Source organism: Lampetra planeri, chromosome 34 (genome assembly GCF_965212315.1).
Source record: "Lampetra planeri chromosome 34, kcLamPlan1.2.h2, whole genome shotgun sequence".
Taxonomy (NCBI): domain Eukaryota; kingdom Metazoa; phylum Chordata; class Hyperoartia; order Petromyzontiformes; family Petromyzontidae; genus Lampetra; species Lampetra planeri.
In genome coordinates, this window is record NC_136140.1 from 5,040,954 (window position 1) to 5,067,599 (window position 26,646).

At 45.9% G+C, this 26,646-nt stretch overlaps 1 protein-coding gene across 1 annotated transcript in view; it reads left to right on the forward strand.

Moving 5' to 3' along the window:
* The first annotated feature begins 241 nt into the window (after positions 1-241).
* LOC144730054 (transcription factor EC-like) overlaps positions 242-26,646 on the forward strand; it is a 76,863-nt gene continuing 50,458 nt past the window's right edge. The window contains exon 1 of the mRNA XM_078610572.1: positions 242-523. Coding sequence (XP_078466698.1) covers positions 495-523 — 29 coding nt within the window. The 5' untranslated portion in view covers positions 242-494. The remainder of the gene's footprint in view (positions 524-26,646) is intronic.

A 26,646-nucleotide genomic window follows, 5' to 3' on the forward strand; every position in this document is an offset into this window, starting at 1 on the left:
TAGCCATTTGCAAATTTAAGAAATAAAAAGTCAACCTAATAAATCACTCTTCATTTTCTGGTGCAAGGGAACGTTTTTGCGGAAGTGGTCAAAGTATTCAGAAGAAGAAAAAAAAACCCGCTCAGAAATAAAGGAGCGAGAACAGGAAAAAGGAACCCACAACACAAAACACGTATCTTGCAAAGCACGACGCCACGGCAACATCCTCCTCCCTGGGAGAGAATAGGGAGGCAGCAGCAGCGCCGTGTTAACACGCACGCACCTCGTACGCATCGAGGAGGAGGAGGAGGGGTGGGGTGACCAGCGATCCAGCCAGCTCATGATTACGCCAGAAGGGGTGCATTTCCGCACGCACGCCCGCCTGCCAAACGTGTCAGCGGAGAGGGCTCTCGGAGGGCAGCTGTACTCTGCCCGTGTTCTCCGAGTGACAATTCCCTTCGCCCCCGGGCTCGAACCCAGCCACCACTGCCGGCACTGCCCCTGCTGCCGTGGATATGAAGGATATCGCTTTGACGCTGAAAAGGTGAGTCCAACGAAACGCCTTTGACATGCTGTGGGTTTTTATATTTTATTCGATAATTGTCCGGTCGTTTGTTTCTTTAAGTTTGGCTGCATCAACAACGGGGGCTTTAATTTTATTATTTTTGTTTAATATTTTTATTATTTTATTATTTCCCTTCTACGTGACTTTACCGAAAGAACCCAAGAACATGAACGGGGGGCTTCGCTAAGACGTTTGGTGAATGTTGAGTGAGTGGCACCGCCGATGACAAAGCACTCGACAACGGCCGTGCGGCGAATGAAAGCCCCGTGCCTTTGATTGTGCTTCTCGCAAAGACGCGCAATCAGCTGAGTTTGATCTTTCGAACGGCGCTGTGGTCCAATATTAGAAAGTTTACCCGGGTTACTGCTCAACATCGGTGTTTTCCCCCAGGATCGCGAGGACGTAGGCGACACCGAAGCTTACACAATTGTGGTTTGGAATCGCTTCTTGATACTGTAATCTTGATTTGAATCTTGATTTGAAGCTTTCGTGACTGCAGGAATCCATACTCTTTGGTTCTTTCGGTGCTGGGATGATGACAACGGAAATTGTGTACTATACACAATGCATCTTCAAATTACAGTGGTTTCGTCTATTATTATGAGATGACATGACAAAACGACAAGCTGCAGGGCACAAATTAGCGTGCGAATGTTTTGCTCTGGTAAATCGTGGGTTCAATTTTACTGACACATAAATGTCGTCCACTGCCGTGCTTTGCGTTCCTCTTTTAAAGACGTCAGCATTTGATCATCTTTACCGATGTAATTGTAACGCAATTCAATGCCATTGTAAGTTCAGGCAGTATCACCGTGCCACTTGATCTTTTTCTCTCTCAAAAGAGTCAAGGTCTGTATCTGCCCGTACAGCCCTTTGTCAATCCACTGCTGGATGAGGGCCTCCCCACAATGCATGCGGGTCATTATATTTGTTTTATTATCATACTTTACCACGCTGGTCAGTGTGTGTTGGTGAAGGCCAAGAGCATAGACATTGGAGCTCGGTCGAGTACAACAATTGATTTTTTTGCACTCCGCTCACAATGTTAGCACCGCAGCAGCCTATAGCACCTGATTCATCTATGGCGGTCCTCCATCCGAGTGGTCTGCGTGCTCTTTTTCTGAGATCTGATGATATTGGGAACATTCCGAATGATTAACTCGTCGGCATATATTAACAACAACAACAAACTCTCAACATTCAACAATAACATTGTGGCATTAAAATCAAAACACGTTCCTTCGGAGTGGGCAGGTAAGGCACTTGGTTGGACAGCACATTCGTGCACGACAGAAAGTTCGCGCTCACGTGACGCACTTCAACCAATCCGGGAGCGTACATGTTTGGGAGGGGCTATGCACGACAGACAACTAATCCCTGGTGGGCAGTGTGGAACTGTTGTTCCTACCTGTATAAGTGTATTATAGGCGACTTTTTAGACAATGGCCCTTCTTCATGTGCGATGAAGAGCGAGCGTTGTGGTTTATTTTTCGTTGTAAGGCAGAGTTATCGACGCATGTGTTGGGGTTTGTTCATTGTGGTGGTGCACCACCGCCAATGCAGCACTATCACCATACAATGGGCATATACACGGCACAAAACCACTAGCCTGTACATAGTATCCATATGCAAACCGCATCTCAAACTGCTGTATTGTGTCACATAAGTACACCACATTTAATATTGCAGTCACTACAATCTACTTTCAATCTAGGAACGATTTTTCCTAGCTTGCTAAAGCACTCACACAATTGTATGGACGCGGTTGGCTTCCCATTGTGTGGTGCTGAGTGCATCGTAAACACGGGGTTTGTGTCATGCAAGCAAATTCTGCACAGTTCATACACCACCACGTGGGGATTTTAATATCAGAATACAAACGCCGCATGCACCTCCTTCCTACGTGTTGCAACATATGATTACAGTTCTTTAAATCAGCTCGTGCACAAGTGCGAGGTGGATTTTACATCACAGGATCATGGGATATGGCAAATGCTTGGAGAAGCTTTTATCCAGCAGTGGATTGATCATGGCTGATGATGATGATCATGATGATGATGGATACGTAGCCTGTATAAGTTTTATCGGTTTCCAAGATACCGCTTACTCTACCGTATTTGGTAGTTATGCTTATAAAGTGGTCAGAGAGTAAAGTAACAACATGATAACAACAAGATGAGCTTTAATAATTATCCACAAACTTGTGGATAAGAAATAGAGATGGGCAGGCAGGGAGTGTACGGTGAATTCGTTTATTTTTATCCTTCATAAGTTCGTCAGTGTCCAGTGACACAAGAGGGATCTTCTTTTTCAATGGTCAGCCTAGTCACGTGTGACTACACAAAATAAACCTTAAATTTGGGTCTGCATTTAATCTGGTTAAATTCCAGTGCTGAGAATATGAAATATCTGCATGGCCATCACGCGAGGCGGGGTGGTTGGGAAAGTGTAGCCCCCTGATGTGTGGACAAGTGTCAACTTGAAGGAATCTTAGAAGTAGTTTTGCGGTATCTGTTCAATGGGCTGTTATCTAATGAGCCATCTCTAGAAATGTGCTGCTAAGAAATGGCTCTCTAGGCGGCTCGGCATTTGGCTGACCAGTAAGTTTTGTGTGAATGATTAAGTTCCAGCTGACGGTCACTTGAATGTATGCACATTGAACTTCTTTCGCGCTGTAAATATGCAACCGTGGTGTGGGGGAAGGATAAACGAAACACACAAAAAAGTTCTAAAGAAATTAGCTTTCAATATAGATGCAAAATCGAATAGCGCCGGTGGCTTCTTAATATCGGAAGGAAGAGCGTTCCAGACGGCCGAAGAAAGCGCTCGATGGGGTGACCGTCATCGTTCGATTGCGAGCCGAAAGCCGCTGCTGCTGCAAGGATGACCGGAGTTCGTGTGATGAATTCAGCACCACATTCAGTGGCTCGAGTGAGCTGCCCACGAGCTGGAAGCCGTCGTGAAGAGGGAGCAGCAGCAGGGGGGGGAATGGGGTGTCAAAGTGTTTGGCAGGACTCATCACAACGATCCGTTTAGCAGACGCTCTGCTGTGTGCTGGCTGAGACAGCTGTTGTGTACGGCCAAGTTGGCTGGAAATGCTGGGTGCTGTAATGGGGACGGCATGTCCCGGTAGTGTCAGGTCTGCCGATATGAAGGTTACATGGTGGTGGTTGTTGGACGGAGGTTATTCCAATACACGCAGTGTTAAGAGTTCCAATTCAAATTGCAGCTTTTAGACGGGACTTATATGTGACGGTCAGTCTTCCTCTAGCCGCTGTTCAATGCTGTTGGCCCAAAACCTGTACGAATATCCAATTACATTATGGATTGTAAACAAATTTTAATAGCTGCAACATTGGAGAATGCACATGCACAGACCTTGGTCATTCCACTTCACGATGACGACCTCCCCACTCTGTGCAGGTTTCAATGGTTATGTGGCCATACTTCTCCATGCTGATCAGTGAAGGTTGATAATGCCAGAGGGCATGAATGTAGGAGTATGGTACAACAATAGATGTTTCGCCACTGCCCTATGCTGGCCACCGCATAGGCCCTTGGGTGAGCCATACATCAACAGTGCCCAAATATTACCACAACGCAGTGGCGCGTGGCACTAATGGTAGATGCAACAGGGGTGATGGTGGGGGGCAACCCCCTCCTCCCCACCCTGAGACCCATAAAATGTATATTTATTGACCAAAAAAAATAGATTAAATGTATGTTTTTTTTTAAGTGTCTGTGTAAGGCCGTATTTAACATCTTGAGTTTCGGGACTGGCCCGTCCACTCTGCGTGGTATATAATGTGGTCAAGCCGTGTTTGAGGCTGGAGTGGTCACTGCCGGTCGATTTATGGTCGTGCCCCAGGGTCCAAAAAAGGGGTCACCCAACGTGATGCCTCCGCGCCAGGCGGGTGGTGTGAACACAAAGGAGATCTGGAGATCTTCTTGGTTCTTTCGGTAAAGTCACGTAGGATTGAAATAATAAAATAATAAAAATAAAACATAATAAAATAATTCTCACGACGTTTCGGCCACAACGCAAGTAGCCGTCCTCAGGTGGAGAAGAGGTCTGTCGAGGAGACAGAGTCTGAATGACTCCACCTGAGGACGGCTACTTGCGTCGTGAGAATTATTTTATTATGTTTTATTTTTATTATTTTATTATTTCCATTTTTCGCGACTTTACCGAAAGAACCAAGAAGATGAATCCCTGCAGTCACGAAAGCTTTAAATCGAAACACAAGGGAGATGTTTGCTCATATCGAGCAAGCAGCTTTGAGCTCGTGCAGATTTCCCCCCCAACCCCCCCCTGCCCCCCGAGGTCAAAAAATTGAGCTCGACAGAGAGAAGCTGCTTTGCATCAAACCGGCCTCCCACAGCAGTATTATCTCCGATCAGAAGGAAAGTCGGTTTCATAATGACTACTGACAGACGCACCCCTTCCTTCTGCCACTCTCTTCCCGTTCTTAGAAGTTGGTGAAGTCAAAATGCGAGCCAGGAGGCTGAAGGGCTCCAGACAAATTGCAGCCTAGTGTCAGCAATTGCAGAGACGCACCGTGGATTTAAAAACATCCCATGAGAGGACTCATTGGAAAACACTCTAATGGGGCCCTGTGTGTGCTCTCCATGTATTTGTGTGTAAAGGTGTGTTGCGAAGATGACACACGAGTATCACTATAACTATATTCTTAGTTCTTTCGGTAAAGTCACGTAGGTAAAAAATGTAATTAAAATTAATTTCATTTTTTACCTACGTGACTTTACCGAAAGAACTAAGAATATGAATCCTTGCAGTCACGAAAGCTTCAAATCTAGAATCACTATAACTGATTGTGTACATGTGCGCGTGTGTGTAGTGGGGAGCGGTCAGCACGCTGTGCTATGAACCCGGCGACCCGGGTTCGATTCCCGCTCACGGCCAACACCAGTGACGATTATCTGGACCGGTACTGGGCTTCCCCTAGGTCCACTCAGCCTCAACATCGTCACTGGGGAGACAAAGGCGTGGTGCTGGCCACCCACCCGCTCGTGTATCGTTACGGCCTTCATAGGTGCTCGCTAACAGCACTTGCCCCTGCAGTCTGTTAAGGCTATACGGGGGATCTTTGTCTTGTGTGTAGTGCGGAGCGGTGGTGTAGTGGTTAGCGCGCTGCGCTACGAACCTGGCGATTCGTGTTCGATTTCTGCTTATGGCCAACACCGGTGACGAATATCGGAACCATACATAGGGCTCCCCTAGGTTGAGTCAGCCTTAAAAGAGTACCTGGTACGGTGTTTAAGCATCAGCACTGGGGAGACAAAGGTGGTGCTGGTCACCCATCCCCTCATGTGCTATGCCGGCCATAATCGGTGCTCGCTAACAGCACTTGCCTCAACAGCCTGTTAAGGCTATACGGGGATCTTTATCTTTGTGGGAGTGGGTATGTTCCCGTTTACTTATTAAATTTTTACTGTAGTATTGTATTTATATGTATATGAAATTGAAGTCGTACAACATGATAGTGTTGTACATGGCTCATCTTAAAACCCCTTGATGCAGATAAGTTTTTATGACTCGGTAACCGTGGTGGTATTTTTTCAAACACTTTTCCCTCTGGATTTCTGTGATGAGTTTTCCAGGGTTGTGCCCTTGTTATTGTCCGAAACGATGTCTGAAGCTTCACTCCACGTGTGCTGGGAGCTTCTTGAGGACGTGAAGAGCACCTGAAATCCAAATCGGTTGAATCTAAAATCTCTGACGCAGAACTGAAAAGCTGAAGAAGCTCCCAGTGCGTGGGGCGAAATGTCGGACATCATGTCGAACGGCACGCGATGCAACCAGAAAGGACACCAGGGCAACCACGAAACCCTGAGTTTCTTGGCAGGAATCACAGGATGTGAAAGCCAATAGGAAGACGATTACAACAAAGCCACGGCACTCTTCAGAGCTGATCTTGACAGTCCATTATCAACTGTGCAACACTTGCAGTGCAGCAGATTACAAAAAGAGGTGGCACTGTGTGTGTGACTGCTTCGGTGCCACGATCTGTGACCACCCTTTTTGAGACCGGGACTTTATTTTAACACACGTGACTTTTCCATTGCCACTGCACGGCTGCACAAAGCGTAGATATAAATGTGTTTGGTGAATTAAAGGAACCCAAGTGTGACTTGCATATTTGGTCATTGAATTACCCAAAAGCAGCGGCACACACGGCCACCAAAACCAGAGGTACCTCTTCTCCGTTGTTGTTTAGCCGGACAACGCGCGTTGGCATTTTCCTTATTTTTTCACCGTCGCAGGCTGTTTACCAACAGCCACATCCTGCAGCCACGGCAGACAATTAGTCCAGAGTGCCCATTCAGCTTGAAAGACAGTTTTTTGCTGCCACAGGGCTATGCGCTGTTGGCGCCAGCTGAGCCCTCACTTTGGACGTTGGGCTGCAGTTGCCAACGCATTGTTCGCTTTGTCAACCGTGACAGCTACGGGAAGGTGCCACGACCGTGGTTACAATTAAGACTCCCATCGAATGAATCCCTGCGATGTCCTATGCGATGTACCGTGGAATTACTGAAGAGAATTAAGCAAGTTTCGATTTCAAGCTTTCATGACTGCTGGTATTCATATTCTTGGTTCTTTTGGTAAAGTCACGTAGAAGGGAAATAATAACATAAACATTTTTTGTCAAGGCGCTTTCCTCCTCCCACCCAGCTTAAAATACGCTGCCAAGCTTAGCAGTGTTCATTAGGACACTGTCTTTCCGAGGACGGCTGCTTGCGTTGTGGCCGAAACGTCGTGAGAATTGTATTTTATTCTGTTGAATTTATTTTATTTTATTATTTCCCTTCTACGTGACTTTACCGAAAGAACCAAGAATAAGAATTAAGAAAGGTCAAGAAGCAGCCCTGCAATTGCTTGCTCACGGCACTGCTGGCGGAAGGGCCTCCACTAGAGGGGGGGGGGGCTCAAGAAAACCCCATCTTGGGGGGTATTTTGCCCGCTTTTCCACGATGGCCAGACGAGGTGAGAGCACCCACGCTTCACCCCACCACACGCAAGCCTGTCACTCAAATCAGTGTGTATGTTGAACTTCTTTCGCACCGTACGTAGGCAACCGTGCTATTTCGAGGTGCAGGGAAGGACAACAAACTTCGGGAGGCCTTCATCCTTGAGTGCCCGACATAGACAAACAAATTAAATGCTCACGTGTACAAAGCATTTAACAGGCCAGGTATTATATCAGTGCACTCTCCGGTAAGCTTAAGGGGCCGTCCATAAATGACGTCACGCACCTAGGGGAGGGGGGTCAGTAATTTGTGACGATGTGTGACGAGGGGGGGGTGTTTGAGAAATGTGGCGTCACATCAAAAGCGCAAATTTTAATAAATATAGACAGCACGTTCTACTTAATTAAATAGACTTTTTAATAAATGTTTTTTTTTTCCTACAACAAAAGAGTGCAGCGCCACATTAAATACGCACTACAATGACAATAGTTTAAAGAGATTTGAAGCATGTTTTATTTTAGGGGGGGGGGGGCAGAGCTTTGTGACGTCATATTTGAAGGGGGGGGTCTGACTTTTTATGACGCCGTGTGACGAGGGGGGGGGGGGGGTCAAAAACCGTCCAAAATCGCGTGATGTCATTTATGGACGGCCCCTAAATACAATTATCCAAACATATTTCGCGATTAGATACATGCCGCTTAAAACTGCGTCAAGCCTCTTCAGGACACGGTCCAGAAAGTCAGCTCTAAATGCAGGAAGTCAGAATAATGGTACCGTGAGAATAACCATGGGTCTTAAGTTAACTCAGTAAACCTCCACACTGTAAAATATGTAATGTTGTCTGCGCTTGTCTTGGAACAAGGAAGTTTCAGGGGATCCCTCGGTGCTTCACACAAGATCTGCCAACGCAGTCAAAGCCCCCGCTGGTTGCCACTGTCAAATGGTGATTGCTTATCTGGGTCTGAGAACTCCACGGTTGACCGAGAGTAAAAACTTTTTTAACCTCCCAGTCCATTTTTAGCTTGGCTCTGAGTGCTCGTCTGGCACGATGTGAATATCAGAGGTGCAAATTTAGCAAAGCAAATGACTACGTCGGACAAACAACATCTGATGCTCAGGGCATTACTGCTGATGCATCACAGCATCAATCGAAAGCGTACAAGTACAATTAAAATACAGGGGTGTCAACATATTTTATGTCGTTAGTTTATTTATTTTCGGTTAGACCGTCTAGGTATGACGTTACTCAGTTGTGACTATAACCCTCCAGCACCCGACAGAGCCAATCAAATGAAGCTCTCACGTGGCCAAATATGTTGATTGATTTGGTTTTTCAGCCAAACGGAAAGGTTGAAAGACTAACTATGAAAACCCCGGAGGGAATGGGGGGCTGAGTTGACTTCCAACCTGGATTTTGAACCTCACAACCTTACAATTGCAAGCGACATACTTCCACTCATCCAGATACATGGGAAGATTTGATTACGCTTCACTATGCTGGTCAGCGTGGGTGGATGGAGTTTCTGGGTACAGGACCAATTCACTTATCACTCGCCAAGGCCAGGAATCAACCCAGGTCATGGGGTCCATAGCTCAGCGTGTGAACCGCTATGCAGCCGCTGCCCAATATCTACACAGTAGAGAAGTGAGATATGCGGACAGAGGCTTTGAAAGTACGTTTATCGTTGTCATCAGTGCTGTACCATCTTGTACAACTGAAGTATTCTGCAACAATAGTCAAGAATGCCAAACAATGTTTCTGATCAGCCATCTGTTGAACCCTGATAACAAGCACACTCACTGGCAGAATGCTGGCCAGTATTTGGCTAGTTTTGGACAACATTAACCCAACATTGGCTCAATGCAATATATTAACTAAGAAAGCAAATTTCTGGAAGGCACCTTTTATGCTTATTCAAGCATGCTGAGGTGGCTGGATGGATTATGTGTGCTTTTAATGTTTGTATTGTAATGCAGCCCAATGGCTCAGCACCAGAGTGAGCATCTTGCAATCAAATCCTGGTTTGGGGTTGACTCAGCCCACCATCATTATCCCTCTGGGAAGGGATTGTTCACTCCCCCACTGTTGACTTCTCCACCATAGGCTCTACTATCCATGGGGCAGCCTATGGATAGGACAGCCCTCTGTCAATCCCCTTTGTGTGTAGACTCACTCCTGCCATAGGAAGGTGGAATTCCCACCACTGGCTCAGTACTCCTAAACGGGAGATGAGCACCGCCTCTCTGTTCAATGGGAGCAGGAAACCGTTGACACTTCGACTTTGAAATAAATGAAGATTCTGATTCTGGGTGTATGAATTCGAGCTCTAAGGCCACAACGGCCTTGATTCTGGATTCCTTTCCGAGTTCACCCACCCGCGATTAAATCGATGTTTCAAATACGCATCGCGAGTGCATGGCTTTGAAGCAAAAGCTATCTGAGGGATGGGCTTTTCCTGAAGGATGTTTGTATTATGTCTTCGTATTACTCTGGGGGTACGTTATATTCAGTCGATGGTAATTAAAAAAAATCGCCAGTCTTTTGTCGATCCAATGCCGAATGGGGGTCTCCTCATGACACATCAGTCACGGGGGTTGTTTGGGCATACTTCACCATGCTGAAAAGTGTGGGCCAGGTGAAAAAGGTGGGCCAGGAGTAGGCTTGCTACCTCTCCCGGTGTGACGCAGACAGTCTGACAATCGACATTTGTGTCCGGGTGGCAGGAATTAACTGGTTCCAGAGATCTGCTACCGTTATTGTAGTCCAACTTTCTGTACAGTATGCCTGCACAGTTTCGATAGGCCCAGGTCGACTTGCCAGATATGCCCGGGCGATTATCGTCTGTGGAAAAGGGTGGCAACTCTGTCCACGACACACAGAAGGGCCTCAGTGTCCCGTGCTACCCAATCACGGTTCGCTTTCATCATGTCCAGGGTACGCGCAGGGAAATAATGACCGGGCAGTGCCTCTGCCTCGTCTCCGTGTACCACCCCTCCCTCCTTCTCCAGCAGCGCGTGTCGTGCCGGGGAATGCATCTCAGGTTGAGTCGACCTGGCCAAGGACGAGTGTTGAATTGGGCCCAGGCCAATGGGTTACGGTGCCTGCCAGCAGCAGATACATTTTCCAGGAAACATCGATGATGGTATTCTTGAACGCCTCTTGGCCTCACTCTCGACATCTGTGCACTTAACAAAAAAAAAATGACAGCCCTTTGTCAATATAACTGCTGGATGAAGTCTTCCCGATGTTGTGTCGGTCGTGGGTGTTTGCTTGACCGTATTTCGGCGTGTAGGTCGGTTGGTGAAGTGGGAGCTAGGACTGGCCCGGCTTTCACTCGCCAATGGCAACCGTTGCCGTAAATCGAACTCAGGTCACCAGCTTCGCAGCCACTTCGCCACCGCTCCACCCCTTCTCGTAACGTGATCGACTTCGTCAGGAGAGTCTCGCTGAGTCTCGAGGGACTTACGTCGGAAAGTTTGGCCAGTTTCATTGTCGTGGGTATTTTACATCTGGGATGACATTGGAGTTTGTGAAGAACGCCATACTTCCCCGCGCTGGGCATTGTGGGTTGCTGCACCAAGCATGAGTGGTTACTGCCCTGCATTGTGAACCCACTGCTTAATATATAGTAATTCTGGAGCTCGGCCCAGAATGTAAACCCTGCTTGTGACAATGGCAAGCAGCCACGGTCCCCCCCCCACCCCCTCCCTAAGGATGGAACGGCTATTTGCCTACGGCATTGTTTTTGTAATTTCATCAAAACGTTGATATCAACACCATGTTTACTAAGCCTCCGCCGGGCAGAGGCGGATGCCCCATTCGCTCGCGTGCCAATGGGGCTTGGCGATAACACCGCGGGGTTTGCACGGGGAGGACAGCGAGCGCGAGCGTCCACGTGCCGCTAGTGCCCGGCACCTCGACCGCTCCCTCGCACGCGTCTGTGAATGGAAACCACCCTGTGTGTTTTTATATATAACTAGCACTTAAAGCGGTTTGTATGACACGGTCCAGAACTTCTACCACGCGGATTAATTGGCTACAGGTAAGCCGGTTGTCTCCGTTTAAGATGAATGAGTGGGGAATGCGTTGAACTTTGATACGCAGCGTGCAGCAGCTTATATTCCTCGAGTTAGAAAGAAGTGATTAGGTCTTGCTGACCTAGCCCTGCGTTTTCACAGTATCGCTTATTTATATTTGGGCTTTAAATAGTTTTTTTTTATGACAACGCAAGAATGTAAATTTCCCAAGATTCAGAAGTTGGCTGGAAGTTTGTCAGTTGATAAAGAACAGTTCCAAATATAAGTTTTATGAGTATCATATGAAAATACTCGGAATATAAAATTTAATACTAGGGGTGTATGAAATTATTTTGTGAGATTTTATAAACATTTGAAATTCCATATCCATTGTTTTATAATTCTAAGAAGAATATGCGAAATGTCGTTAGAAATACTGAAATTTATTTTTAAATAATTTCATGAATGAGTTTTCATACCTTATTATGCATCAAGTTAACGCAAACAGTGAAAAAGGTTCCCCTCAAATGAGTGTGGGAATCATTCCTGTTTCAAACCTGATCCAGTTGTGTAAATTCCACATTCCCATGGTGGGTGGGAGTCACTACACAAGACGACCACTCCGAACTTCCCCTAATGTGGTACTTACTTTATCTATCCTGGAAGGCAACAATGGCTGAGTCAGCCCCTGAATGGGATTTGAACTCACATCCTTCCACTTTTGAGTCAAGTGCCCTGAGCGCTGTGCCACCCCCATCATCATCAGCCATGATCTGGGAACAATTGGACGAAGGCCTTTTCAAACCATTGCCCATCTCTCATGGTCTTGCGACGCTTCAATCCACGTGGCATCTGCACTGTCTCATCCGGCCATCAATAATACAATTTCAGCCCTTTGTAACAATCCACGGATGAAGGTCACTCCGTGCCTTGTCAGTCATGGGGTTTGTTTGACCATATTTCACCATGCTGGGCAGTGCTGGCTGGTGAAGTGGGCCACTGATCTCACTCGACACTGGTGTTAGCCGTGGGTAGGAATGGAACTCAGGTCCTATCACGGTGTGTTAACAAATGCACCACCACTCCGTCAATGTGAAGATGAATTTGTTTACGTTATTTTCTAATGCTATGTTTAATGAAAATTGTAGGATGTCCCTCAAGCGTTAAATAACAACCTTGTTTTGTTCTTTTGTACTTTGCGCTCAAATCTTTGCAATCGAATGACTTTCAAGGTCATTGTAAAACAAGTTCCCTGTTGTCTGTTTACCACCTTTTGACATTTTTTCGTCACTTGTCTGCAGTATCTTGCATTTTCAGTGTGTTCTGTCTGAAGCCAAACTGTTTGGTAAATATTAGCGTGAGCTGATAAAGCCGGGAATGTTAGGCGTCTAGTGAAATGTTAGGGATTGTGTTGTAGCCATGCAGATGCGCAAATAATAATAATAAAAAGACTCACCATGTTTACCGTGAACGCTGCCTTGTAAAACAGCAGTTTGGGAATGTGCCGGAAAGGTAAACAAAGTTTTTAATCACTGGACATTTCCAGCTGTGACCTATGAAATCAGAGACACGGGCACTGTTTGTGTTGTCGCTGAGCCACTCGGCATCAGGAACCGGCAACACCAACAGATGCAGCTGCAGCAGCAGACAGCCCCGTGCGGTAAGTGACACATTATGTTGTGATCGTGCTGCTGTACTTGCAGTGGTGCAAAATTAAGGAAAAAAACTCGACACATTCGTTAAAAACACTGTGATCTTTAAAGAAAAACAAATACAAAAGGTAACTTTTTAGCGTAGGCAGAGTTTGACTTCTATATTTGGGAGGGGGCAGTTGCAGAGGTTTGCTTCGTCCCGAGGAATCGCGGGTGCATATAATTTGTTTATTATCTTAATTGTAATCTACTGAAAATAAATTAATAAAAGTGTCCAGGTTTGTAGGGCGTTGCCCCCCCCCCCTCCCGTGCCCCCCCGCCCCCAAACTCCACCCATGATATATGGGTAAGGTTGTGCTATGGAGAAGGGCCATTGTCGCCAATGTCGTCTCTATAACATCATCTCTCTTAGGGTATTGTTATTCATTAATGTGCTGGGAGTTGTGTTGTTGTTGTTAAGAATGCAGTACACACGAGGGAGCAAACGAGATGCTAATTTCAGTTCCTGAAGAAGTCCCCCCGCCCCACGTTGAGCAAAACGTCGGACATTGTGCCAAACAGTACACGCTACAAAGACAAAGATCCCCTGTATAGCCTTCATAGACCGTAGGAGCCAGTGCTGTGAGCGAGCACCTATGACGGCCGGCACACGACAGGGTGGGTGGCCAGCGCCATTGCCGGTCGCCTTTATCTGCCTAGCGGTGATCTTTAAACACCTCACTAGGTACTCATTTGAGGCTGAGTCGACCTGGGGGAAGCCCAGGAACGGCTCAATCAATCGTCACTTTTGTAGGCCGTGAGCGGGAATCGAACTCGGGTCTTCGAGCTCGTAGCGCTTCAGGCTCCCCGGTACACGGTGCAGTACAGCCCTAAGACAACGTCTAAGAGCCGTTCATCATGGTCACCTAAAAACCTACCCAGTAGGACTGGCCAAGCAAATGGAACAAAATCTGCAAAGTGTGTCAGGAAGCGTGAGTGCATGCATGCTCGCAATTACCACAAGAGGCAGAAAGATGAAGGCTTGGATCAGGGAACATTCGCAGGCTAGCGATCTCATGTTGACGATTAAGCATAGTGAGTGGGCCTGGGCAGGACACATCGCTGGAAGGAACGAGCGACGATTGACAACACTGGTGACAGAGCAGGAGCCGAAGGATAGAACACGCCTGAGAGGACAGCCACCAGAGAGATGGAGCAATGAACATCAGCTTTATGGATTTGAAGCTTTCATGACTGTAAGGATTCATACTCTTAGGTTTCTTCGGTAAAGTCACATAGGTAAAAAATAAAATTAAAATTAATAAAAGTAATAATAGAAATAAAATAATAAATCATTTCCATTATTACTTTTATTAATTTTATTTTTATTTTTTACCTACATGACTTTACCGAAGAAACCTAGAGTATCAGCTTTATGTTCCACGGTGGGGAGATGTTCACTACCTCACCTGGTATGCAGGAGGTCGTGGGTTCGATCCAGACCCTGACACCTGTATATTTGGAGTTTGCTCCATGTGGTCGCGTGAATTTTTCTCTGGGTCCTACGGATTTTCCCTCTACATTTAGAAACATGCATTTAGAGTATTTGGCTAATGTAAATTGCCACACGATAATCCACTTCGTTGAGCTATCATTTATGGCCAGGTGGATTCTGAAAAAGAGCTACATAGCTCAGTGGGCCTTAACGGTAAAATAAAAATAGTTAAATAGTAAAGTGCATGAATGAGTAGGATTGTGAGATCTCAGGACAGTGAAGGTTTGCAATGAAATGGGAAACCCTCCCCTTACCAATGGGTAGACAATGTCTCGTGATGGGCAATAGCAGAAAAGCACGTAATGGATTATTACATTGGGCAATTGGCATTATTCAGAGTAAAAAAGAAACCTCAACATATTTGTGTGAAGTTTTGGGCTATGGCCCTTCTTCACAGTGGTGGCCTGAGTCTTTGTATTTTGTTAATTTGAGATGAACACGTTTCAATCGTGCAAACCTCTCTTTTCGAAAACTTTGGTTAAATTTTTAGGGCAATGCAATGGAAGAGCAATCGTTAACCTGTGCTTCCGCTCTCTCTCTCTGCTTTGAAGAAGAGAATTTGCCGGAATGTGAGTGCATTACATATGTTATGAGACTGTGCTAATGAGAAATGCAGAAATTGCTTTTTTTTTTTATATATGTGGGATTGTCGAAGCCAACATATTGGGGGGGGTGGTTTTAGGCGAGCGCTCTCGTACGATATGAATGTCCCTCGATGGCATGCCCCACTGAAATAAAAACAGAAAGTTAGAGGACCATTCTATTCTCGCATATGGCTGCGTGCTCAAGAGCTAAATGTCAATGTCGACATTTGCTAGCCACGATGAGAGGGCCTCAGGAGAGAGTTCGTGTGGTTTTGCTACTCCTGTGTTGAAGGATGGCAGACGGCAGTGGTTTACTGTATGTTCTGTTTGGGTTTCATGGCCACAATCGCACTGTGGATTGTGTCTTTAACTTTCCTTCTTATGAAGGAGACGTGCGTGTTGGCCTGTTGATGTTCTGATGCCACTGATGGTTCCAGCGGTGTCTTCGAGGAATGTCAAAGCAAGGGAGGTGTGATGTTTTGACTCTGTGAAGGACTGCGATGGTGATTCTGCACAAACCAAAACAATCTAAACTAATCACTTCCTTCATAAACTTTTAAGTTGTGAATAATGGCCAATGCCGAAAAATATGTTTGTCCAATAACATGTTTTGCCCAACTGTCACCTTCACGAGCGTTCACTTCCATCAGATTACTTTAGCAAACAAAACATTTACGTGCAATTGCCCATTACATGAACCACAGAGGCAATCACCAAAGGGTCAAAGTGTCTCCGCTGTAGATTTGAAGTTTTCGTGACTGCAATGATTCATACTATTTTGTTTTTTCGGTCAAGTCACGTAGGTAAAAACAAAATAAAATAAAAATAAGAAAACAACTAAATTAAATCACGACGTTTTGGAAGCAACACAAGCATCCGTCATCAGATGTGACCGTTCCAGCAAAATCATACGCTACAGACGAACTCGGCGAGCGGAGAGTTTTTCTTCCTTGAACAAAAAACATGAGAGAAAAACACACAGCTCAACAAAAATGCGTCCCCATCGCTGCAGCTCCACTTCGCCTGCCCGAGCGACAGCTGCAAGAGATGTTTAAAATATATATCGTGTCGAGATCTTCCCGTTGTCTTTTGTTGCAATTGTGCGATTGGCGACGTCGCGTGAGGAGGCGATAAACCCTTTCACGGAGCCGCCTCTGTTGGCTGCTGGAATTAAGAGGAACTTTAACGTGCAACTTGTACGAATTGACGGACGACGATGCCGTTCTCACACATGCGATCAATATTGTGTATTGCGAGAGGAGAGAATTGGTTTTGGTCAGCAAGTCAATTGGTGGTTCCACCCCCAGAAACTATAGAAAGTTTTTTTTTTGCTTGGCGTGTGCACATCTGTATGTGTTCAAATGTATTTTCACAAAAATGTGTTGCGGTTAGCGCCCCACGCTACGAACCTGGGCGACCGAGTTCGATTCTCACTCGTGGCCAACACCAGTGACGATTATTTGAACCGGTCCTGGGTCTCCCCTAGGTCGACTCAGCCTAAAATGACTACCCGGTGCAAAGTTGTAAGCATGGCCACTAGGAGGAAAAAGGCGGTCGGACGTATCGCTAACAGCCCTTGCCCCAACAGCCTGTTAAGGCTACACGGGGGATCTTTGGCTTTGTTTCAACAAAAGCCTCCTTACCTGTACCTCCACTTAATGTGTATGTGGGAAGGTTTTATTTTTACACCGCACAAATAAGCCACGTGCTATCAATCTGTTGGCCTTGCAAATAATTGTGTGTCTGGAATGATGGCATTGAGGGGGTTAATCCTGTGGGCCACATTTAAATCCCTTGAAATCCACCAGTGGCTCTCCGTGGTGCCTTAAGTCAAGACGAATCCCATGCTATCTGGGCCATCCTTGATTGCCGAAAAGCCCTGCCGTGTTATATAGTATCCTATTGTCAATTATGTATGACGAATTCACAGTTAAAAGTGCATGTCCTTTGTTAGTATATTTGATAAAGTCCCATGAGAACGATATGGGCAGTTCCACAATTTCTGATGCATAAATCACACTTCGTAGCTTTGGGTAATCGTTGCGTGAATTTGCCGTTGTTTTTCTTGGACATAGTGTCTCCAACCATTTAGGACTGTCATCCGTTTATAAGCGAAAATGATTTGTCCACCTTTTTTTGTTAATGGGAGAAATTTTGTAGAATACCGAGGTGTCAGACTTACATCGACAAACTGACTATTCATCCACACTGAGATGGTGCTGCTTGTGCAGTCAGGTTGCTTCAAACCTATTGTCTCGTTAAGGGCCGTCCATAAATGGCGTCACGCACTTGGGGGGGGGGGGGGGGTCAGACATTTGTGACGATGTGTGACGAGGAGGGGAGAGGGTTTGAGAAATGTGACGTCACATCAAAATGCGCAACTTTAAATAAATATAAACAACACGTTCTACTTAATTAAATATGCTTTTTAATAAATGTTTTCTCCTACAACATCAGAGTGCAGCGCCATATTAAATACGCACTACAATGACAATAGTTTAAAGCGATTTAAAGCATGTTTTATGGTTTTTTTGGGGCGGGGGGGCAGAGCTTTGTGACGTCATATTTGAGGGGGGTGTCTGACTTTTTGTGACGCCGTGTGACGAAGGGGGAGGGGGCAAAATCGTCCAAAATCGCGTGACGTCATTTATGGACGATGGACGGCTCCTTACATAAATCAGCCGGATTTTTTAAAAACTGTACGCGACTCACATTCAAAATGATATCCCGTCTATTTTTACGAGGATGACTTCAACGTTTTGACTGTGGGGTTGATTGATTTGCGAAAGTGCCCACACGTGCAGTACTTTCGACGTGCGGATGTAGTGTCATGTTGAGCAATGCGAGTTTCGTGGCAGGGGCTGAGATGTCCATCAACACAGGACGCGGTTTGATGGGCCCTTTACGGCAGGGTAGTCCACTTGTAAATGTATATCGCCCTCTGCTGAACAGTAGCGTGACATGTTTCGATTTAAAGCTTTCGTGACTGCAGGGATTCATCTTCTTGGTTCTTTCGGTAGAGTCACGTAGAAGGGAAGTAATAAAGTAATAAAAATAAAACATAATATTTTATTGTTTTATTTTTATTATTTTAAGCTTTCGTGACTGCAGGGATTCATCTTCTTGGTTCTTTCGGTAGAGTCACGTAGAAGGGAAGTAATAAAGTAATAAAAATAAAACATAATATTTTATTATGTTTTATTTTTATTATTTTAAGCTTTCGTGATTGCAGGGATTCATCTTCTTGGTTCTTTCGGTAAAGTCACGTAGAAGGGAAGTAATAAAATAATAAAAATAAAACATAATAAAACAATTCTCACGACGTTTCGGCCACAACGCAAGCAGCCGTCCTCAGGTGAAAACCAGGTCTGTCGTGACTTTACCGAAAGAACCAAGAAGACTACCGTGACATGTTTCAGTCACATTGGTGAATCCACAGTCTCGTCATGATTTGGGACTGTGAGATGCCTGAGGAATCAATTTATTCCTTAACCTAACTTTACTGACTCGGTCATATTGTTCGTCACTTTTTCTGCCTCGTTTGGTACAGATGTGTTCACTCCGTTAGTCTAGATAGAAACAACGTATCATTGGCATGTACTTTCATTTGCACGAATATTAGCGTTTGGACTGAGCCGTGGTACAGTCGTTAGCGTATGGTGCTCTGAACCCAGTAACCCCATTTCAATTCCATTCAACGCCTAATGTCAGTGACGAGCGATAAGTGAGCTGGTCTTGGGGCCCACCCATCAACACATGCTGGGCAGTGTGGTGAATTATGGTCAAACAGCCCCCACTAACACGGCAGGGAGAGGACTTCATCCCTGAGTGAAATGATAAAAGGGCTGTGCACGAATGTAATATTTTTTTAATATTCGGTAATCGATTTCCTCATGCGATGATTTGACGTGTGTGCATTGGTCTTAGCAGTTGATTCTAATCAGTGAATTGTTGCATTGTGCGTGTGTAATGAACCACAGAGGAGACCGTGTTTGAAAGCATACTGTGGACATGTATACATGGTGGGGTGACCATTAATGCTGAACAGGTTTCAATGTGCTGCTACTGCTTAGGATTAATTAAATACATTCGTTGTACCTCGTTTGTATGGTGATCCATTTACAGATTCTCCAATCAAATAATATGGATATATTATAGGGAGGACAATATAACATTGCTATCAAAGTCGCTAAGCGTCTTCCACTAATCTCAGTGCAAGCGTTGCATCTTTTAACAACACTCCTGACAGACTTTGTCCAGCATAGCTATTTGCAATATGCACGGGTTGAGAAGAAAGTAATAGGGCCATTAGAAATCAGTAGGGTATCTGTACATGGATCGCCCTGTGTAGTTATTCAATTTGTCACTGATCTGTAAAACGCTGTGGCAGGTTTGAGACTCTACTCCGAAGAAACGTGGACTTCCTAATGATATATTTGAAAAATACCATGTTGATGTTTTCTAAGTCTATCACGTGTCAACTCAATACTCAGAGCTGAATTGTCATTCACTCGTTTTTGGTAAGCGAATTTTCTAAATACAAAGCGATGATTTGGTAAACTGCCGTGTGTGTGCATAGCCCATCGATGCCAACGCAAGTCCCGTTTCCCCGTCTGCGATCGCGCTGTCACCGTCCTAGAATCTCACCCAGATCTGGAAGGACGCTGGCGGGCGAACAGAGTGGGACGATGCAAACGTCCAGAATAAACCACCTGCTCATTCCAGACCCCAGCCATCGCCGCACCTCCTGGCTTTGGCATTCCTCCTCAAAGGCACCGGTTTATCCATCGACCGCGTCAGAACATCAACGCGGCAATGCGCACATCTCCCTTCGTGGGTGTAACATTAGAGGCGAGCCACAGGTGCTACGATTGTGGCCAGGCAACCCAAACTACAGACTGCATTGTAGACCGCTGCAGTCTGCGCTGCGTCAATGGAGGCGAAATGGCAAAACTAAATGAACGTTGGCAGTTAGCTCCTGAAACATGCTTCCACGCGCACGAATAGAACGGCGCATCAATGCTGGTGGTCCCTTTGACGTTTCACTTCATTAGTTCGGTGGTGGGCACGTGAGTGGACAGCATTAGAGGCTTGCATTCCTGCCTTTGATCGAGAGTCTAGGATTATCGGCACTTGTTTAAAAAAAAGAGAGATGTACCATCCTTTACCAACGTCTTACACGACATTTTATTATTTAAGTATTAAAACCCCACATGTATATGACTTGGTCTCGTTATATATTCTAAACGCATTGTAGCTGATTCTAGATTTGAAGCTTTCGTGATTGCAAGGATCCATACTCTTTGTTTTTTTCGGTAAAGTCACGTAGGTTAAAAGAGAAAACAAATAAATTAAATCACCACGTTTCGAAGGCAATACAAGCCTCGTCTTCAGGTGGCACCGTGCAGTGATTTTTGCTGTGATGGTGGCTTGTGTTGCCTTCGAAACGTCGTGCTTTAATGTATTTGTTTTCTCCTTTAACCTACGTGACCTTACCTTAAAAACCAAAGAGCATTGTAGCTGGTTTCGTGGAAATCATAGATGCCTCTTTGGAGTGTCTGTGTCACTTGTAAAATATCGCATCCCTTTACTCGGGGAATTTGATGCATACTGTTGCATCATTTGTGTTTATCCGTAGTAATTTTGCTGTCGTAATAATATTCAGCACCCACGATTTATCCACTGCTGGATGAGGGCCTCCCAACATCATAGCCCTCCCTCGTGGTCCCGTTATGCCACGATGGCTGCTATAAATGTCCACGTGATGAGCCACTTCGTCGGGCGATAATTTGTGGCCAGGTCGTTTCTGAAAAAGAGCTACATAGCTCAGTGGGCCTTACCTGGTGAAATAAAACATAGTTTAGTTTAGATCCAGCTCGCCGCTGCATGGGAGCTCAACTCATCGCTCCATCTCTGCGGTGGTCGCCCTCTGGAATGCGTTGACCATTATCACTGTCATTGACGTGTCCTGCACTCCTAGCCCACTGGCTTTTGTGAGCACTCTATCTATGTATGTTGATCTTCTTTCGCACCGCACGTAGCCAACCGTGATAATAATCGGAGGTGCGGGGGGAAGGACAACCAACTCAAACACAAAACAATCAGTTCTAAACAAATGAGTTTTCAATCGAGATTAAAAAGTTAATAGCTCCAGTGGCGTCCTAATATCAGAAGGAAGAACGTTCCAGACGGCCGTAGAAGCGCATCTGAAAGCGTGTGGTCACATTGACCGTCACCCTATACGGTCTGACGGTATAGGGTGATGGTCGCTCTATATCGCGTACAGTGCCAGTCTTCCTTTAGCAAGTGGCTTAGGTATACATAATCTGTCATGTTTATTCTAATTGTGCCCCTCCAGAATGTATATATATATTTTATTGTTCACTGAAAGCGTACAATGTCTTTTTGTTTCGCTCATATTTAGCTTCAGCCCACGTTGCAGCCTTCTGTTGTTGAGTTCTTCAATCGTTTACCACATAGTACTATGAATTAGACTAGAAACGAGACCAAATTAATGGTAGCTATAGTACGGTAATTGCTGGCTTTGGTAGACTGTGAACAGGCGTTCGATTCAGTTTAAATGGATGCCGTCTTCGAGACTTTCTTAAACCAGGGCCTCGAATGTACGTATGAAAAGAGTCAAAACTGCTTACAAATAAATAAATAAATCTATATTTTTTTGTTACGTGGAAAGTCCCATCTCGCAACAGTCACCCAGCTGGTTTGCAAGTGGGATCTGCGGTGCATCGTGAGCACAGAACAAAGAATAACAACAACGCGAGTCATACGGAGGAGCGTGAGAGGGGGAAAAACGGAACACGTTACACGTCAGAGGTGCGGGCAAAAGAGAAGAGTGCTTAAAGGACAATAATTAGGGGCCGTCCATAAATGACGTCACGCACCTAGGGGGGGGGGGGGTCAGAGATTTTTGACGATGTGTGACGATGGGGGGGGGGGGGGTTGAGAAATGTGACGTCACATCAAAATCTGCAAAATCGCTTTAAACTATTGTCATTGTAGTGCGTATTTAATGTGGCGCTGCACTCTGGTGTTGTAGGAGAAAACATTTATTAAAAAGTCTATTTAATTAAATAGAACGTGTTGTCTATATTTATTTAAAGTTTCTCATATTGATGTGACGTCACATTTCTCAAACCCCCCCATCGTCACACAACGTCACAAATGTCTGACCCCCCCCCCCAGGTGCGTGACGTCATTTATGGACGGCCCCTTATAGGATGAACGTTGACATTTAAAAGGGGCACGGGGTGACCAATAAGGTCTGAATTGGTCTGTAATGAGGTAGGCAGTGAATATGGGTTGACGCGTATGCTCATGACAAATACCACTTCACACATTCCTCGGAAAATATCGCTCCCATTTGTTCTTCTGTTGCAGCAGGATAATGACGGGCAGTTCCTCCACTGTCTCTTTACTCCGCGCTTGCCGTACATTCTCTTTTTTCAACGGAAAATTTCTGCCGCTTGCAACAACAACACCAACAAAGGGTGAACAACACACAAAGGGAGTTCCGTTGGAATATACGAAATCTGCACTTTTAGTGCACAGTTTTCAACGCCGAAAGCACTTCCGGCGGCGTTTGTCTGAAATTTAAAATGAACCGACTTCACTCAACACGTATGTGAACAAACCATACCTGGCAACCCCTTATCAGTGCCCTGTCTTATTACAGACCAATTCAGACCTTACTGGTCACCACGTGGTGCCCTTATAAATCTCAGCGTTCATCCTACAAAGTCCCATCACAAGGGAGAAACACAAACAAATAGACACTTTTGTTGTTGCCCGTATCGAAACGGCTGTGCGCCGTATGGACCTGAAAACTCAATTTCCCCGCACAAGAATACGGGGTAAACTGTATGGGTTGACAGGTATGACAACACACTGCCTTAAAATACAAAAAAACATCTAATTGGCCAGGCGATGGGGGGTGCGGTAGTGTAGTGGTTAGCGGACTGCGCTACGAACCCGGCCACCCGAGTTCGATTCCCGCTCATGGCAAACACCGGTGACGATTATTTGAACCGGTCCTTGGCCTCCCCTAGGTCGACTGAGCCTCAAATGAGTAGCCTAGTGTGGTGTGTAAACATTGCCACTCGGGCGTGGTGCTGGCAACCCACCCCCTCGTGTACCGTTCCAGCCTTCATCGGTGCTCGCTAACAGCACTTGCCCCAGCAGTCTGTTAAGGCTACACGGGGGAATCTCTGCCTTTATCTGTGTATTTATTCACACACATTGGCGGCTCTTGAAAAATTAACAAAAAATGTGGATCTCCTCGTGTTATTTTTGCTGACTCCCTTCCCTCCGCCGAGAACCCGCCTCTCTCGAAGATGAGCTGCGTTCAGCATCCACGTCTCTTTTTGCCCGCCAGTGTCTCTTCCTGCGATGTTTACGTGCTATCAAGAAGGACCTTTGCCCGAAACGTCACCCCATTATGTAAATTTGCATCTCGGCAAGCTCGTGCCGGTTGTGCGTGAGTGTCTTGCGGGCGCTCGGTTAGCATCACTAACTCTGAAAACTGTCAAGTTCCTTTAACCAGTAAACTTCCTCACGAATATACAGAAACGTTGCACAGCCCATCGCTCGCAAGTGTCTGATTGTGTCACCTTCCGCTGGTTCTAAATGCTGCTCTCGTCACGTGCAGGATTTGTGTTGGATTTGCATTGTTCTACTGTGAGATAATATCCCGGATAATTTTTTGCATTAATTATTGAGTGTATTGCACATCACCGTCACATTTGTAAGTGTACGAATAATTGACATGCCCTTTGTCAATCCACTGGAGGATGAATGGCTTTCGACGTTGCGTCGATCATTGTGGTTGTTCGACCACGCTTCAACATGCTGATCAGTGTGGGTTGGTGAAGATGGTGCCCAGGACCGGTTCTGGCATCGCAGCCGTTGCTGATGTTAAGCGTGGCCAGGAATTGAGCTCAGGTCGCCTAGTTGGTAACGGTGTGCGCTAACCACTGTGCCACCACTCCACTCCATATTTGTATTGGGTTACCCGTAAATAAGCGTGCTGAAATGCCGACGATTCGTAATTGTTATCGTTGGAGCTGCTGGCAGGCAATGGTTAGCACCCTGGACTTGTGATCCAGAGGTCGCCGGTTCGATTCCACCTCCCGGCGCGCCAATTGAAACAATGGGGCAAGTTTCTCAAAAGCGGCGCGAATGGGTTTTCCGACAGTTAGGCGATTGGCAGGGTGGCACGTGGTGGGGTAAAGTGTGGGTACGGCCCACCCCTTCCAACACGTCCGGTCAACGTGGAAGCGTTCGCACCTCCGACTAGCACGGGTGGCTGCGTACGGCGCGAAAGCAGGTTCAACGAGCGAGCGTTGACCCAGTGCTCTCCAGAGTTCGCTCGAGGGCTTAAAATTACTTTTACACTTACTTTAACATTTTATCTACAAAATTACACCTTGCCATACTTACAACATGTTACCCTATTTGTATTTTCGTATTTTAAGATTGTATATTACGGCTAGTTTACATTTTATATTGTATACTTATTCAAAATTTTGCCCCTTAGTATTAGTCAGACTTTGCAATTTTAGTATAGTTAGACTGTATACCACTTATTTCAGTTTTTAAGATTCCTACATGTTGAATGTATGCACCTTCCTGCCACAGTAAATTCCTTGTCTGTGCAAACTTTCATGGCGAATAAAACCCCTTTCTGATTCTGATTCTAAGAGCGGCCAGCAAGCGGTGCGAGCAGGCGGTGACGAGAGGCTGCTCCTCGACCTGTGTTGTTGCTGCTGTTACAACCCAGGCACTTCTTGCAAATGAGACACATCCTGGTGCCGATTGAGTTCTCACCTGGTTAAATAATTAAGCTTATAATAATTATAAATAAGATTGACTTGATAGGGGAGACAAAGACGGCTGGGACGTGGTGCCAGCCACCGACCCCCCCCCCTCGTTGCGCCATGCCGACCTTAATAGGTGCTCACAAACAGCACTTGCCCCAACAGTTGTGGGTGGGATCTTTGTATGTGTACCTCTTAAACATTTCACCTAACGCGCATCTGGCTATGTACGGTGCGAAGGAAGTTGAACATTCATACATCACACTTAAGCATTTCGGTGAACCGCTGTGAAACGCTGACACGGCAAACTAGAATGGATGCGCCATTATATGTGCGTGTGTTAATCCACACTTCACTTTTCACAGTTCTGTATTGGTAACAATATCCAGCCTCGTTCTACCCCTGGTTCCATGAATAACACATGCCCTTTGCCACAACTCGGTAAAATCCGTTGTCAGTTTAACACGTAGGCTTTCGCGACCAATATCATACATAATAGAGGGGTTTTTTGGTGGGGGTTAGATCGCGTAAATATATAAATGTGTGGTGGCGGGTTTTAACGACACATTTATATATTTACGCGATCTAACCCACCCCCCCCCTCTACTATCCGTTATTTTTGTTCTGCCACGCTGCCTGAGACCGTTTGTACTCGCTGTGTGGGCCACTGATGCCTTTTCACAGCCCGTGTTTGTGCGTTGTGTTTTTTCTTATTGGGGTTTAAGATTTTTTTAATTTAATTTTTTCGGGAGGGTCCTGAGTTGTTGCCGCTGCAGGGGGTGATGTCCATCTCCGCGTTATCCCCATTGAGCGATTTGCTCGATACATTTTCGGTATTGGCTAAACATTGCAATGTGGGTTTTGACTTTTTTTTTGCTTTGGGAGGAAACCGGAAAACCTGGAGGAAACCCACGGATAACCCACGGATAACCCACGGATAACCCACGGATAACCCACGCAAACTCCACACAAGTCGGGAATCGAACCCAGGCCCTTCTTGCTGTAAGGGGCAAGTGTTATCACTACGCCACCCTGCTTTCCAATGTAATTGGTCCAGGTGTGTTTATGTTCATATGCTTGCCCTGTTAAGCATCCTGAGATGCTTGTACAGTTGTATTTACAGTATATTGTATGTACATTGTATGTACATTGTACAGAGGCTGCACAACAAAGATCCCCCGTATAGCCTTAACAGACTGTAGGGGCAAGTGCTGTTAGCGAGCACCTACGAAGGCCAGAACGGTACACGATGGGGTGGGTGGCCAGCACCACGCCCGACCGCCTTTGTCTCCCCACTGGCGATGTTTACACACCGCACCAGGTACTCATTTCAGGCTGAGTCGACCTAGGGGAGGCCCAGGACCGGTTCAGATAATCGTCACTGGTGTTGGCCGTGAGCGGGAATCGAACCCGGGTCATCAGGTTCATAGCGCAGCGTGCTAACCACTACACCACCGCTCCCCCCCGGCTTCACAACCCTCACCTGTTGACA